At 36.2% G+C, this 16,669-nt stretch overlaps 1 protein-coding gene across 3 annotated transcripts in view; it reads right to left on the minus strand.

The window, feature by feature from the left end:
• Positions 1-16,669, minus strand: part of ANTXR2 (ANTXR cell adhesion molecule 2) — a 165,618-nt gene that overhangs the window by 113,523 nt on the left and 35,426 nt on the right. For all 3 annotated transcript variants that reach the window (XR_013827924.1, XM_079919182.1, XM_079919181.1), the window contains exons 8-10: positions 15,459-15,519; positions 13,520-13,618; positions 11,422-11,491 (exon numbers count right to left, since the gene is read on the minus strand). Coding sequence is in view for 2 of the 3 variants with exons in the window: in XM_079919182.1 (XP_079775308.1) it covers positions 11,422-11,491; positions 13,520-13,618; positions 15,459-15,519 (230 nt within the window). In the remaining variant the exon portion in view is untranslated. The remainder of the gene's footprint in view (positions 1-11,421; positions 11,492-13,519; positions 13,619-15,458; positions 15,520-16,669) is intronic.

Genomic DNA, 16,669 nt, shown 5'->3' on the forward strand with positions numbered 1-16,669 from the left:
ATATCAAATTAACTAAACTTCTGAACTATTCCAACACAGAATGCCAAGTGGCTTATTTAAGAAAGAAAACTTAAACCTACTTGCTTTTTCTGCAGAACTCAGTGCCTTGTTTTGCTTTGTTTTTTTGGAAGATTAAGCATAGTTCAATCCAAAAATAATGTTTCCTAGATCCTAATTCCTCCACTTTAAAGCATGTACCAGAAAGCATATGACACAGAAAGCATGGTTTTGGTTTGTGGGGGAAGTTTACTGGATTCATAATAATGTATGATTGTTGCAGGTAATCTTATTGATTCAACTTTAAAGGGATCAGTAGACATTGACCAAAGTTGTTTATAATCTGGCACGTAGAACTCACCAGAAATGAACCAGTTCTCTAATTAATGAAGGAAACATTTAATGCTTATCCAAATGGAATAAGAACAGAAGATGTATTTTATAACAAAATTCACTCTTTTCTATAGTTTCCCATAGCATGCTGATGAGGTCTTGTAGGCAACCAAACCAATTTGCACATTATTCTTAAAATCTCAGTCTAGTATAATGTAGCTGGTGTCTGATCAAACTGAGTTAGTCTCCACAGACATGGAAAGCCACCGGATGATTCTTCTGACACATGGATTCAGCTGAAACAATATAATATTCACCTTCCTAAGAGCAGTAGCAGCACGATCAAACCACTACCAGAAACAACAGTACTCATAATAACAGTGTTTATCGATTCCTTACTATGTTTTGTTTTTGTTTTTTTTTTGCGGTACGCGGGCCTCTCATTGCTGTGGCCTCTCCCACAGCGGAGTTACAGGCTCCGGACGCGCGGGCCCAGCGGCCATGGCTCACGGGCCCAGCCGCTCCGCGGCATGTGGGATCCTCCCGGACCGGGGCACGAACCCGTGTTCCTTGCATCGGCAGGCGGATTCCCAACCACTGTGCCACCAGGGAAGCCCCGATTGCTTACTATGAGCTAAACACATTAACACATCTTCTCACTTAATTCTCACAACAACCCACTGAGGGAGGCTATAGCATTATCTCCATTTTCCAAATAAAGGACCTGAAGCTTAAAAAGGTAACTTACCCAAATATTGGACTTCTCTGGCTCTGTAGTCAAAGTGCTTTCACTTCTACTGCATACCACCTTAATCCTCAGTAAGTGCTTTAGGGTCTTACATCTAAATTTCACTCACTGGCGAGAGCTTTGTCTCACTTCTCCAGTGTCACTCTTCCAATTTCTTACTATATTCACATATTTCTCATAGTTATAATGGCATTTACTATATGATATTTATTTGTGAACATATGTGTATATTTTTATGTGTATATATATTTGCTGGGAAATTTTTTCAGAAGTGTTGCAAACATGAAAACACACTCTAAAAGTTATTTCTGCTTTTAAATTTTGTTGTTTCTTTAGAAAAAATTTTGAAATTATTGGTATGCTACTGGCACTGCTATGAGCTGATACTTTTGTCCAAAGCTCTGCTACTCCACTGCTGGCAAACAGATTGATAAAACCCATCTCACCCTCTAACCCAGACTCAATACCTTGACCTTTCTTTGCCCCAAGACTCCAATATACGTATATCATGTTTTGTCATATTTTATGTAACTTGCGCTAGTATCTATGGATTTCTCATTCTGATTGCTATATAACTTTTATTGCTGGTTAGTATATTTAGGACAGTAGAACTCATACTCTCAGTTACAGAAACTTTATTATGGGCAAAAATGTATTAAAGCCATATTGTTTTCACATAATTCCATAAAGGAGAGGTGAGTAAAGAGTTTATCTTTATCTGTCCCAAGAATAAAATAAAATTGAAAAAGGGGATTATAGATTCAGCCCACATGTTGGGGAATCAGGAGTTATAGGTTTGAACCCTAGTCACTACCCTCTCAATCTTGCATTCTTCAATGTGTAAAAGGGGGATAACTGTACCTATTTCAGAGTTGCTTTGGGGAGGAGAGCTCGATAAAATAATGTACATAAAATGTCCAACACAGTGCCTGGAACACAGTGGGTACTCTATAAATTACTGTAACATCTGACTATTTGTCTAAAAAATTTTTCAGTTATCAAGGTACTTTTATATAAACATTTTAGATCCAAGTTAAAAAACAGCACAGATAATATAGAAGAATGTATTGCAGCAAAGAAATAATTGCCTAATACTTTTTTGTTTACTTTGAAGAATTTCTCTTCTACTTACTTCCATATAAAAATAGAGAGAGCTAAATTGTTCCAAACATGCCTAGTATAACATATAATGCATGCAAGTTCATGTAAAGAAAATTCTCAAAGCTATTTCCTTCCTGTTACAAAATGTTATCTTGATAAAACCCAGCACTGCAACTATGCTGAGCTGTGTGCTTGAACCTAACACTTAAAACTGTGCTCCAAATTGGTTTCTGAATGTTGGCCAGTAAGTTCAATCAATCACTCAGTCTATTACTCCAATATTTATAAATTGCCTACAATAGGCCAACCTAGGCTGTGCTTGGTAATAGGGCTGCAATAACAAATGAAACACAGCATTACAATGTAATTGAAAGGAAGCCACATGAACAATTACAATAAAATGTGATATTAACTAAAATAGGTGTAAGCACAAAGGTACTAGAGGATCATGTGGGAGTTACAACCGACTGAGCCTTGCACGGGGGCATCAACAAAGATTTCCTGCAGGAAGTCACCTCTATGATGAATCCTAAAGGATGATCAAGAATTAGTTAGGAAAAGAGATTAAAAAGGGACCCAAGAAGATGGAGCACTATTTGACAAGCTGGAAGATAAGAAAGGCACAGAACAGTCAAGGAATAAAAGCCATTCAATATAGCATCAACACAGAATGTGAGAGTGAGAATATATGGCTTGAGGCTGAAAAGGAGAGTAGGAGAAGGATAATGAAGAACCCAGGATGCCATATTTAGATATTTAGAATTAGTCTTATGAGTTTTTAAGCCAGGCAGAAATATGGTCAGAATTGTGTTTTACAAATATCACTTGTTGCATCGTAGAGCATGGATTGGAAGAGTAAATTTCTACAGTAGCGGACCAGTTAACAATGTCATAGTGTATTTCACTGTTGGTAGGAATGGAAATTGGTGCACCTACTATGAAAAACAGGATGGAGGTTCCCCCAAAAATTAAGAATGGAACTACCATATGATCCAGTTATTCCACTTCTGGGTAGTTATCTGAAGAATACAAAAACACCAATTCAAAAAGATATATGCACCCTGATGTTCACTGCAGCATTATTTACAATTGCCAAGATATAGAAGCAGCAACGTAAGTGCCCACTGATGGATGAACGGCTAAAGAAGACGTAGTATCTATGTACAATGGAATACTACTCAACCATAAAAAAATGGAATCTTGACATTTGTGACAACATGGATGGACCTTGAGGGTACTAAGTGAAATAAGTCAGATGGAGAAAGACAAATATGTACGATTTCATTCATATGTGGAATATAAAAACAAAGAAGCAAAACAAAACAAAAACAAGCGCCTAGATACAGAGAACAAATTGATGGCTACCAGAGGGGAAGAGCCGGAGGGCAAAATGGGTAAAGGGGGTTAACTGTATGCTGACAGATGGAAACTAGACTTTTGGTGGTGAGCATACTGTAGTGTATACAGAAGTCAAAACTTAATATTTGTATACATGAAACTTATATAATGTTATAAACCAATGTTACCTCAATTAAAAAAAATTTTTTAAAGAATTTCTCAGTGAATTTCAAATAAGGACCAAAGTAGAACTGAACCAAATAGTGTCAATGAGGGTAATCTGAAATGAAAATTGAGAGGTATTAAGCAGTTAGATTAAAAAGGACTTGGACATTTATAGGATGTAAGAGGTGAGGAAGAAAGAGTAGTTAAAGATGGCTTCAAAGTTTGTGTTTTGCACAGGAAGGTGGGTAATCTTGCACAGGAAACATGAAAGGAACAGGTTTGAACAGAAGTACATGAGTTTAATTTGGGAATTTCAGGTTTAATTTGCCTAAGGGAAATCCAAGTTAATGAGCTGACATTTGGATAGTGGACACTTGGTTGGTTTCAAGCTAAGGGAAAGATCTTGTCTGGAGATTTGGAACTCATAGCAAGAAAACGAAGGCTTAGAGAAGGTGAGTTTATGGGTCAGGAATCCAGCCATGGTGAAAACTGACTAGGAACTGCAAGAAGAGGAGCCGGAGGTAACACTGGAGAAGAAACAGTCCCGGAGGTGAGACTATGAAGTCGTGAAAGACAAGGAAAGACCTTCTTCTGAGACAAGATTGGCCCACAGTACAGATAATTCTGGGTGGTCAGGGAAGGCGAGGCTCAGAACTGAGGACTCCTTCAACTTCCTTTTCTATAAGTTGGTTCTACATTGTTTAGAATTGCTTACAAATATGTTCAACGGCTCTTTGCTCCATCCTCAGACCATTTAAGTAGAAGGATAGAAGAAACCTGAACAACTTAACAAAAAGACTGCTTGAAGTGCATTTTTATGTCAATTGGTCTTCAATTAATAGTGATAAAACTAGGGCTTCCCTGGTGGCGCAGTGGTTGAGAGTCCACCTGTCGATGCAGGGGACACGGGTTCATGCCCCGGTCCGGGAAGATCCCACATGCCGCGGAGTGGCTGGGCCCGTGAGCCATGGCCGCTGAGCCTGCGCGTCCAGAGCCTGTTGCTCCGCAACGGGAGAGGCCACAACAGTGAGAGGCCCGCGTACGGCAAAAAAAAAAAAAAAAAAAAAAAAAAAAAATAGTCATAAAACTAAATTCAAGGGTACTAAATTCATTCCACCTGAGAAATTATTAAATAGTATTCTGATATATAAGTAAATAAAATTCAAAGTCCTAACGGTCACAGTGCTTTAATTTAATGTTTAAAGATGTAAGACAATTCCAGAACAGGAGAACAGCTCATTGCCATATGTTAGGGCTACTCTGATCTGAGGAAATTTCATATTGCATAAAATATGGTTGACATTTCAATCATAGCAACCTATTTGCAAAGTATTTATTTGCTGCTGACTTTATGGATGTCCAATAAAAGACTGCCATTTTATGATCCATTTAAAAAGATGAAAAAATTAAATAAAATTGTGAAAGACATTTGCTGGAAGTAATAAATAATTTACCTCCAATTTGCACATACTGAAAATTAAACTGGCAACTACTCAAAAAGCTATTAAAATTATGGTGACTTAAGATATTTTGAAATCAAGTGCTACTATTTAATACTCTGCAGAGCTTTTTAAAAGTTAGCTTTATGCATAATAAATTATGAGGTGAAAATAAGGTTTCATATTTGTGAATAAAGACTCTACTTCTAGTTATGAATATATATATAAAAATTAATGTTTTGTTTAAGGATATTTTCTTCAAAGGGGTAAAAGGATAAAATAATTGAATAAAATAATTTCTTTTTGAGATACTCAATATATGTATATAACTAAAACAAGCACTGCAGTCAGGAAGATTGCTAGATTTCAGAAGGAAAAAAAGCTATATCAGAATTGTACTGGACATCACACCTACACCTTTATTGTAAATATTTTCAGTATTATACTGAAAATAACCCCATTTTAACTGCATTGTGTATCTTTTTAAATACTAAAAAGATGCTTCAAAATGATCACTCAATTTTTAATGCCTTTCATCCAAAAAAGTCAAATATTTTAGTAATAGTAAAAACTTTAATAATATAAAATTTAAAAGCAGATATATAATAGGATTTAAATACATATTTAAGGAATATCTTCCATATCATCACATAGCTGTCCCTCTTTGAACACCTTTAGTTACCAAAACACTCACTAAATGATTCCAATTTTTACAAAAATCTTTCTTATGTTGAGCTGAAATGTGCCTCCTTTTACCTTCCACTCTTTCTTTCTCTTGTTCTTGGAGCAATAAAGAATAAGTCAAATCTATCTTTTCACATGACAGACCTGACATTTGGAGAGCCGATGTGTCACACCTGAATCGTGTCTTTTTCAGTATTTTAATTCAGTATTTTCACACTTGGCAAGATTTTGTTGGCAACCCTAGACGTACTCGAATTAACTATTGTTCCTCTTAAGAGACAATTTCTAGAACTGAATATAATATTTAGGATGGAGATGCAATGCAGATTAGGTGAACTTATCACATTTATAGGTATAATCAGAAAGCAATACACTGTGTGAATGAATACATAAATGTTCCACCATTGGGGGAGGGGTACAGAGAAATATAAAAACTGAGAGGCTCCTCAGCCTTAGCCAATCTCACCAAGATTCTAATGTTTATATTCAAAATAAAGATATAACAAACGTCCTGGTATCCATGATTTAAAAGATAAATCAATCCAGTCTCATTCCTCATAAGGAAGAGAAGAAAGAATAAAGTTATGGTTGCATTACCTGCTACTAAGATAATGGAATTGGGGATTGTGTAGGTGTACAGATGGACAATATTTGGTCATCATGTGGCCTAGTGCTCCTGGAATGGGTGGCTGGGTTCCCCTGAAGACATTCACCCAGTGTCAAGGGGCTATCAAGGCTGTAGCTTGGTGTCCCTGACAGACCAAGGTCCTGGCAACTAGAAGGAGACCCAGTGATTGACACATTCACATCTAGAATGTCTACTATGGGGCCTGAGTGCTGTGGATGCTTCCAAGTGTGCTCCATCCTCTGGTCCCCTCACTACAAGAAGCTCATCTCAGGCCATGGCTTTGCCCAGAACCAGCTTGTTATTTGTAAGTACCGAACCAAGGTGGCTGAGCTCAAAGGTCACACAGTTCAGGTCCTCAGTCCAACCATGAGCCCAGATGGGGGCCCTGCAGCTATGGCGCTGCTTTGACGTGGACCCTGAACAAGGGAGGAAGTGGGAGATCAGTGCAGCCAAAGCAGCCTCATCCACCAAGTCATCTGCTGACGACCAATTCATCACCTCAGTTTTCTGGTTTTTTAAAGAATTTTTCTAATAAAAAAAAATTTTGTCATGTCTCCCTCTCAAAAAAAACAAATTGATAAAATAAATTCACATAACCATACATATATAGGTATATATATATATATGTATATTTCTTTTAACTGTTCATGTGAGAAGCTGTGCTAAAGGCAGAATTTGTCAAACCAAGAAAGGGAAATGGAATTAATTTATTCCAGGCAAGATGAATTATATTTTAAAAAATCACAACATTGAGGAAAATAAGATTCCATTACCAAGTCAGGCTCTAACCCCAAGTCTGCCACACATGCATCTCAGTGATCCTTCAGTATCAGATGCTTAAAAATTTCCACATACACTGATGTCCCACCACTTCTTACTTAAACCCTCTGTCAACTGTCTTTCCACACTGCCTTTTAAGGGAACTAATACTATCAGTTTCATCTGATTTAGATATTTATTTCATATTTGCCAGAAGATTCTGGCCAATGTTTTTGAAAGCACATTTAACTATACCATATGCCTCCTTAAATCTATCAAACAAGCTGTAGGATCAGGCTCTGGTTCATTCTGTTCTGTTTTTCTTTCTTCACAATGTGTTTATGTATATTTACCCAATTTGCTCTGTTCTTCTTGCCAAATTACAGGTCTGAGATCTCAACTATTGCAGAGCAGCTGTGCTATTGTTGATGTCTTCCTAAACAAGGGTCAGAGAATAAGCCCATTTTGCAAGAACGGGTGACACCTGCACATTACACCAGGAGGCCACTGCCCTCAAAAGGGTAGGATCTGCAGAGCTTCACAGAGTCCTTCCTACTCAAACTTAAGACATTTTGGATCAAATGAACCACTGGCAGAAATTAACTCCCAAACAATCTACAGATTTTTCTAGGTAAGACAATTTGTTTAACCATATGACATTTTTAAATTAAATTGTGTCCAATGAAAAAAAATAGGAAAGAACAATCTCAGAAAGAACAATCTCACCTTTACATTCTTTCTGTTTAAAAACTAAAAATATGTTCATTTTAGTCTAAAATTCTATACCAGATAAAGAAATTTAATACATAGAGATGTCTCTCAAAGAAAGGACTCCAAAGACCCATTCCAACAATGCTAAGCAATGATAAACCTGGATAAGATTTGCCCAGATAGCTTTAACTTTTGTTTACTCCACGACATCAATTTCCAAATGCAAACCTATGTCCTAGCTACTCTGCTACATTCTTAGTTCCCATCTCCAAGTAAAACATCTTCATGTTAAGCCTCTTTCAAACCAAAATTCACGAGCCCTGGATTTTTAAAGGAATAATCCTCAAAGAAAATGTAATTCAGGAAGTAACATAAAGATGAGAAAGGAACTGATAGAGCACACTAATGAGACGAGACACATGTCCATGGCTCCAGCTCTGAGACTGTGCATCTGGCTTTGAGGCTGTCTGTCTAGGGTTACTTCACCAGAATGCTGTTAATTATTTAAGTGAGAGGACAGGGGGAACCATCACCACATCTGTCACCCTCACACAGGAAAAACTTTCATTCATTGTTGGGCAAGATGTGTTTATTTGAAACATAGGCTAACTAGCTACTTAATGGTTTTGAATCCTTAGCCAAAAGCTAATTAGACAAACATATTAAGCACAGTCACCTTACCAGGCTAAACTGTTTCAGTTGTGTTGATTTTAATCCAATCTCATAAGAGAGCTCATCGCCTACAAAAGTATCTGAAGGAAATTCAAGGCAAAGGAAAGGTCCAAATTACTTGCAACATACTTAGTAGAACAAATAATGATGTCGCCAAATGTCCGATACATTAATAAATAAAATATTCACATATTTTGCCTCAGTGGTGTCATGTACTTGATAGACAAAAAAGAAGCAAAAGTAATTATTTTAGACAGATCGCTTTCCAAAACATTCTCAGCTTGCTTGGAGGTGAAATATTAATGTCAAAAAGCAAACAAATGATTTTTTCTCGTGCTTGATATTTATTATGTCTTATACGATTTTTAGAAATCACATCTTCTGAGTATTTAGCCAATCTACAAATCACTAAAGATTACCAGCAGTATCTATGGCAGTCTCTTAAAAAGGAGACTGTGCCCCAAGGCAAATTCTAGAGAAAACAAATTCAGTGTTGGATAGAACAGGTATATTGCATTTTATAACTACTTTGGAGAAGAAAGTAAGCTGTCTTCCTTAACTAGTCATTACTATGAAAAGGTCAAGATAATTTCCTGCTCTCTTAAATGGTATGATCCCCCAAACAGAATTCTGATCATCGTTCTCCTACCTGATATACCCAGTAATCAAATGCACTCTTTTAGCTCTTTATATAAATAGTAAATCAAAACATTTGAGAAAAATGTATTCATTCTTTCATGCAACAAACATTTAGTGAATCTACTATCTGTCAGGCATTGTGTCAGTGCTAGAGATATAGAAAGAAACAAAATAAACCAAATTCATCCCAGCAGGAGGGAGACACAATAACAAACAACTAAATGCTTTGGAGAAAAAGTGAACCGTGAAAAGAGAATAGAGACTGTTAAACTCATGGGAGGGGGAAGATTGTATGATTAAATAGGGTGACTGGCAAGGGCTTACTGAGAAGGTGATATATTGAACAAAACTTGAAGTTGAGAGAGTGAGACAAGAAGGAAGGAGCCTTTCAAGCCACTGGAATAAGCTCAGGTGGTTAAAGAACAACAAAGAGGCCAGTGTGACCATAACAGAAGGGGCAAAAAGAGGATGAAGTTGGAGATGCAGTGAGGGCCAGATCTTGTAGAACCTTATAGAACATTGCAGTGATTAGACTTGCACTCTGAATGTAATGAGGAACACATATCAAGGATTTTAAGTGGAGGGCTGACATAAACTGATCTGTTTTAACAGGATCACTTTTGCCAAGAACAGAAGAAGAAAGATGGGTTGAGAGGCTAATAACCTAAGCAAGAAATGACAGTAGCTTGGTCTAGGGTGGTATCAGTGGAGGTGGTGGGGAAGGACTGGATTCTGAACATGTTTTGAAATCAGAGCTGAGATTTGCTTATGGGCTGCATAAAAGAGATCAATAATGAGTCAAAGGTTTTTTACCTGAACAACAAAAAGGATGGAGCTGCCAGTGACTAAGAGAGAGGAGAGAGCTCTGAAAGCAGACTGGGGAGAACAATCAGGAGAATCAATATGGACTTATAGATTCAATAAAATAAGACCAAACTTCTAAGTCAACAGATCTGTCTTTGCTAATACAAGACTATTACTCAGAAAGCCATCGAGTCCCACTGTGCCCTTGTGGTACAGATGGCTCCACACAAAATGGATGGGCCTTAAATTCCAAGGCCAGTCTAATTTGGCCATAAGCATGTTACCAATACCAGATTATTATATGACTCAGAAAATGAATACTTTTTTATAGAAAGAAAATAGATTCTGATAGTCTTGCTTTTATAAGTTATATCATGCAGCTCTTTTCAATCAATTTCAGATAGAAAACTGATACTGCCCCAATTTACTTGGATGACCAGAAGTGATGTCCAACAGATATCTTGAATACTTAAGCATCCACAAAAGTTAAGTGCTCAAGTGAACTTCAAACTACTAAAATGATTTTCTTAGGTTCCACAAAGGAAAATATAATCTTCACTCTCTGAACACTTATCCAGACTTTGGATTGGGGCCTTATGTATTTTAGTTTCCTCTGATCCAGAGGAAGGTTTGAGATCAGTATATAGTGATTCTTGAAAACTGTATCCTATCCATTATCCGAAGCATATTGCATCTACTACTGTTGGACAAGAGAACAGTTGAACTATTTGCAATCATTTCCTGCATAATAGAGAGGGCAGGGGGAAAAAATCACACATGGAAATATTAAGTTGATGGTGAAGTTATCTGTATATAGGTGATTAAAATAAAAGCCCTTCTTCCAAACTAAATATCTCTTATTTTATCCAGCTATCATGGTTTATTGCCACACCAAAGAACATGAAAATATACTCCTTAACAGGACTGGGACACAAATTAATGCACAAATATTTCCTAGTCTAAGTTGTGCCTTATTGAGCCATGTTCCTTTTGCTCTTCAATCTTAATATTTAAACACTACAGTCATTAGTCAAAATCCCACTTTGAAACTCTTGTGTGTATGTGTGTGTGTGTAAATTCAATACTCTAAAGTTCAAAATAATGGCTATGGCTTTATTATTTAAAGGCTCTAACAATATTTCTCAAATCTATCCAGATAAATATTTATAGAGCCTTTTAATCAATATTTAAGAAACAAAATAAAACAGACTTTACCCTTTTCAACCTACTAAGAATATGTATAGTTAAAGTACTAACCAGAGTGATTTGTCTAGGATTTATTATTTCCTGTTTAATCTGTATATCAAGAAAAGATAAAATAAAACAACCAATGTATATTTTGTGACCATTTCCTTATAATTTGTAGCTAAAAAGTTTTTAAATGTTTTTCATAAAGTACTTACTGTCCAACTTCATTCAGGGTAGGTGCAGGACAAAGCATAGAATTACTTTCCACACTCACTGGCATTACATCTATAAAATAAAATGTCATTTAATCAATAAAGGGTTTTATGTATCTCACACAGTTTTATTAAAAATATGAAGAGACGCAGCAATCAGAGTTCAAGTGTGGGACATTAGATACATTAGCATGAAAAAAACAAAAAGATACTCATCTAAAGAAAGAGGAGAAGGAACACAGAATGAAAAACAGGAAGAGATTATATGCCTCATTGACATATAGTACTGGTAAATCATAAATTATGTTTTTTTGATATAGATAAAGTTCACATACAGCTTGTAGATACTATAAAATTATCACCTTTTCTCCCTCAATTTTGCCAATATATTAGATTTTCAAGGAAAAATTATATATATTTTAAAAGCAGAATTTAAAAATGATAGAGAAGACAAATGTCCAAAGGCTAATACATTTCTTTCAAGAGTTTAATGAAGTAATTGGCTTTTGGGGGGGGGTTTTGCGGTATGTGGGCCTCTCACAGTTGTGGCCTCTCCCGTTGCGGAGCCGAGGCTCCGGACGCGCAGGCTTAGCGGCCATGGCTCACGGGCGCAGCCGCTCCGCGGCATGTGGGATCTTCCCGGACCGGGGCACGAGCCCGTGTCCCGGGCATCGGCAGGCGGGCTCTCAACCACTGCGCCACCAGGGAAGCCCAAAATAATTGGGTTTATAATATATAAACACATTTTATAGAATGCTTAAATTGCCTTGCAATTTTAATAGCATATGAGAAAAATGATCTAGACTATAAATACTCAGAAAAGTTACATAATTAGATGGATAATATTAGAATACAAATGATGAAAATACAATCTGACTCAATTTATTTGAAATTTACTTTAATAAATTCAATCCTATGTAGTTATGTGTAAAATATGTTTATATTATAATCAACTCAAATATGTAATCAAAAGGAGTAAGGTAAAGCTAATGCTTAGATACAGATGACTACTGAATAAAAACGGTAAAATTATTTTGTCCTCTTCAGTTGTAGAACCTACTAGGAAGAAAGTTTTTAACTAATATTATTGTCTTTCCTTACCAAAATGATGATCTTAATAAGAAAGAGAGGAATTACTGATGGCATTTACCATGCTGAGATCCTCACCACTTTAATTCAACAAAGTATGGAGCAGTGACTGTGTATGTAGCCAAAGCTGTGCTAATTGGAGGGTTTAGAACCATCAGATAAACAACAAAATTGTAGATGAACCTCTCAAAAAATAGTTCCACCAGAGTTCACAGAGTTGCAGCATCTGTCTTACTGTATAAAATTTTAGAAGACAATATAATCATCAATGAGGAGAAAATGTCTTAATAGAGACCCAAAACGCTCAGCATACTAAGATCTATTTAAAGAGCAGAAGTTTTTCTCAAAATGAAGATAAAAATGTTACACTCATCTTCTCCTTTTTTGAAAGCCAAGTGAGGGAAAATAAAACCTAATTCCCTAAATATGATAATTATCAACAAACACTGTGCCAGGTGGGCATTGGAGATATATCTATAAGGCAAAAAGCCCGTCTTCAGGAAACTGGCTGACAAATTATTGGGAAATTAGATAAAGATAACAAGTGGCAATAAAATAAGGCAATAAGTAGTAGAGTAGTCCAAGACAGTTAGATTTTCAGGCAAGAGTGACAAGAAACAAATCTGGAGAAAGAGGCAATTAAATCAGGCGGTGGATAAAGTCCGTACGGAGTACAGTCAGGAAAACTGGGTTCGACTCTCAGCTCTGCCCATTATTACTTGTGTCACCACAGGCAAGTTATTTGACTCTTTCAGCCACAAGGGCATCATTTGTATAATGAGGCTACTTAGGATGGGGTCCAGCATTTATTAACTTATGAACAAACGTTGCCATTATTAAATAACTATTAAGTAATTATTATTACTACTTGTATTATCATTGGACTTCCTTTCTTTCCCCTCTGATAAAAAAAAATATAGCATAGTTGGTTTCAGTTGGGGAAAAGAGGAAAACACTTGATGCTGATATACTATGGAGATATTAAAGCAATATTGAAATTATGGAGACCTACTCTTTGTGTATGTTTCATTAACAGTGTAAGTACAGAGAACACGGCCATCCCGACTGCCCAAGTTGAATCCTCTTCCATTCAAAACTATTTGAAATTCCTCTAGAAGTAAAAGGAAAAATAAAAAATTTAATCATTACTTTACAAAAAACAACAACAAAAAGCGTAACTTGAAACAAAAGTATCAAGATACAAAGAATGAATTTTTTAGTACTAGTCAGCCAAGTAATAACAACAAAGACATGGTCCTACTTGCTTTCTTAGACCCTACAGGTATGTACAGTGAAGATACTCTTCGCTGCCACGTAGAGATGCGTTATTTTATTTTTTGAACAAAGTGTTTTCCAATAGTGACCAAGATTTTAGAATTGGAGCATGACAGTCATCCCAGACAAATACGATACAAACTTGCCCAAATTCTATCCTGAAGAAAATATCCACAGAAAAGAAAATTTTGTTTTCCTCTTGTCTAGGAACTGAGGTATGAGAATGTAAAGAAGTTAATGCCTCATATTATCTGGTTCTTAGAACAGTCATGCATTATATTTTCTTTAATCTATGACACTGTACATAGTTCTTCTTTAACAGCTTCTTCACATCCTTAATTCCAGTTTTATTTTCTGTTGCATACAAACTTATAACTCATCAAGGGTCATGCATTTTGGACTAATAAAAGTCTATGGCCAATAGGTAAAAGAGGTTGATTGAACTCATATTCTGTGTAAGAGGAACAGTCACTAAATGTTAGAAAGTGAAATAATATGCTAGAAGAAAACTTTAGCTGCCAATCAATGTTTTGATTGGCAACTAAATGTTTGCTGCTTAGTTGCAAGGTGGTATGTCAACTATTTTAATAGTGATCAACTTTCAATCCTCTCGGAGACCTCCTATCTGAAATAATCTAACACATATAGAGTAATTAACTGTGGAAGAAAATACTGCCATGCCACTCTCCATTCAGTGTATTATGAAAGGAATTTTCTTATAAGTTAAAATAAAGTGCGAGTGAAACTTAAAATGTGACTCAGAAAAAGAACATGAGCTTTAGGAGTGAGACAGACAAGAGTCTAACAGGATATTTACTAATAGCAAGTACTGAACATGTCTCTGTCTCAGTTTCCCCATCCGTGAACGCGGGATTCTAAAACTGTCGAATAGTGTTGTTATGAGGATTAGGTAAAATTCTAAATGCATAGAACGCCATCCTGCTCTGGAATGTTCAAATGCACTGCTCCTCTTGAATGTCTCAGTAATCATTAATGGAGGAGTCTAAAAGATGTAGAACTTCATCCCATGTCCAGCAGGTGGGAGGTTCTGCAGTAAATTGCACAGCACATTTCCTTCCCCACCAGACCCAATGTTTTTCCTTTTGAAAGAAAAGTCAGGTTAAAATGAACTCCAGGTAAGACCTGAAGTAGAAATAGTATAGGCCAGAGAGAACCGCACTCTTTTTGGGGTGGATGGCTTGAAAGTGCTAAAATCCTAGTCTGTTCTTAGAACAGCTGATGAAGCCACCTGCTTATTTCTTGCCCTCCACCCATAAATCACTTCTTTAGGGGCCCTGAGCTGGCATGTACTGTACTTTGGTCAGGTCATCAAGGCACGGAGCTCAAAGTCTACAGATACCTGACTGTATAATCAGATAAAAGAGAAAATTTTCTATTTTACTTGTCATAGGAAAGGTCTCAAACATGAACTAAATATACAGAAGATTTTAAAAGCCTGTCGCACAATATGTTCATTATTTAAAATAACACTCCAATCTTAAAAATTTGAATTTAAAATAGAAATATTTCAAGGAATTATTTAAAAATTCTTACAGAAAAAGATGCCAAAAAATTAATTTTGCTATTCTCTTTCCAACATGAGTTTCAAATTGTATATTTTAACTAGGAAAAAAGTACAACTTCTTACAAGGTATTTTTAAATTCTAACCACTTACCCCCCACACAGACGCTTGAGGGCCGTAATTCCAGGATTTCAGTGCACGACTGAGCTAGTATCTAAAAAGGAAAAAAAGAAGACCAAGGTGTAGCACTAAATCATAACATGTAAAGTGAATTATAAGGTTACTAATAATCTGTGGTCTTCCCTTTAACTTCAATAGATGGCAGAGAAAATTTTATTAACCATCTTGTATATAGCTACCAAGCTCTTAGGAAATTTCTGTGTCGTCTTTCAGCATATATTCTAAGATTGTATTCTGTAGGAACCCTTATTTGATTAGAATAAATACAGATAAGCACAGATAAAGTGGGTTGTTGCCTCAAAGTCTGGGAACCTTAGACATGAAAAGATAACTAAAATTTCCTGATAGCCATAAAATCAATGCTGAATTTCCCATCAGGCAAAAACAAGATAGCAAAATCAGACCTCCTATTTAATTATGCTAATTTAATGTTTTCTATTAAAAGAGTCAACATAATATCAATAAATAAACACTTCTTTATTTGACTCTGGCATTTCTATTCAATTTCTCTGCCTCAATTCCCATGGACGCTAATCCTCCTTACATGCATCAAACATTACACTTGCAGAACACAGGCCCCTTGTATGAGCCAAATATTATTCTCAAAAAGACAGACTCTCTACTCCAGCATTCCCAGAGCACAGGAACAGAATGGCTCTTCTTAGCTTGTTCTGAGAAACAGAAACCACCATACAAGGCACAAGGCTACAAGCGAAAAACAACAATGATGAAATAAGCTGCTCCTAATGGACTCAACAATCCTGCCTTTATTTTTAGAACTGCTCTGCACTACATTAGCAAAGGCAGACAAGTTCCAGATGATCTTTGAACAACATTTTTTTCTTGACAGACATTAAAGACAGATGATGTACAGTAGTTTCTAGCATCTCCTGTTCATAACTAAAACAGGAAGGAAGGACTGTAGCAGGATATAGAAATGCTTTCTGTGCTTTCTTTAATAACAATGGAAATATAAATTGTCAGACTCTAAAATACAGCTGGGTCAAATCACGGAATTTTTGTTGCTGAATATGCCTCTCTGAAAGAGGAAACATTTGCACTTTTTAAGGTCATTTGCCAGGGAATCCACTTTTCACTGAGTGATTGAGGCTTTAGTAATTAGGAAACAAATAGAATAAAATATTATATCTGAGAAATTCCAAGTGAGGTCTATTTAAACTCAT

The sequence above is a fragment of the Stenella coeruleoalba genome (assembly GCF_951394435.1).
Source record: "Stenella coeruleoalba genome assembly, chromosome: 4".
Classification (NCBI taxonomy): domain Eukaryota; kingdom Metazoa; phylum Chordata; class Mammalia; order Artiodactyla; family Delphinidae; genus Stenella; species Stenella coeruleoalba.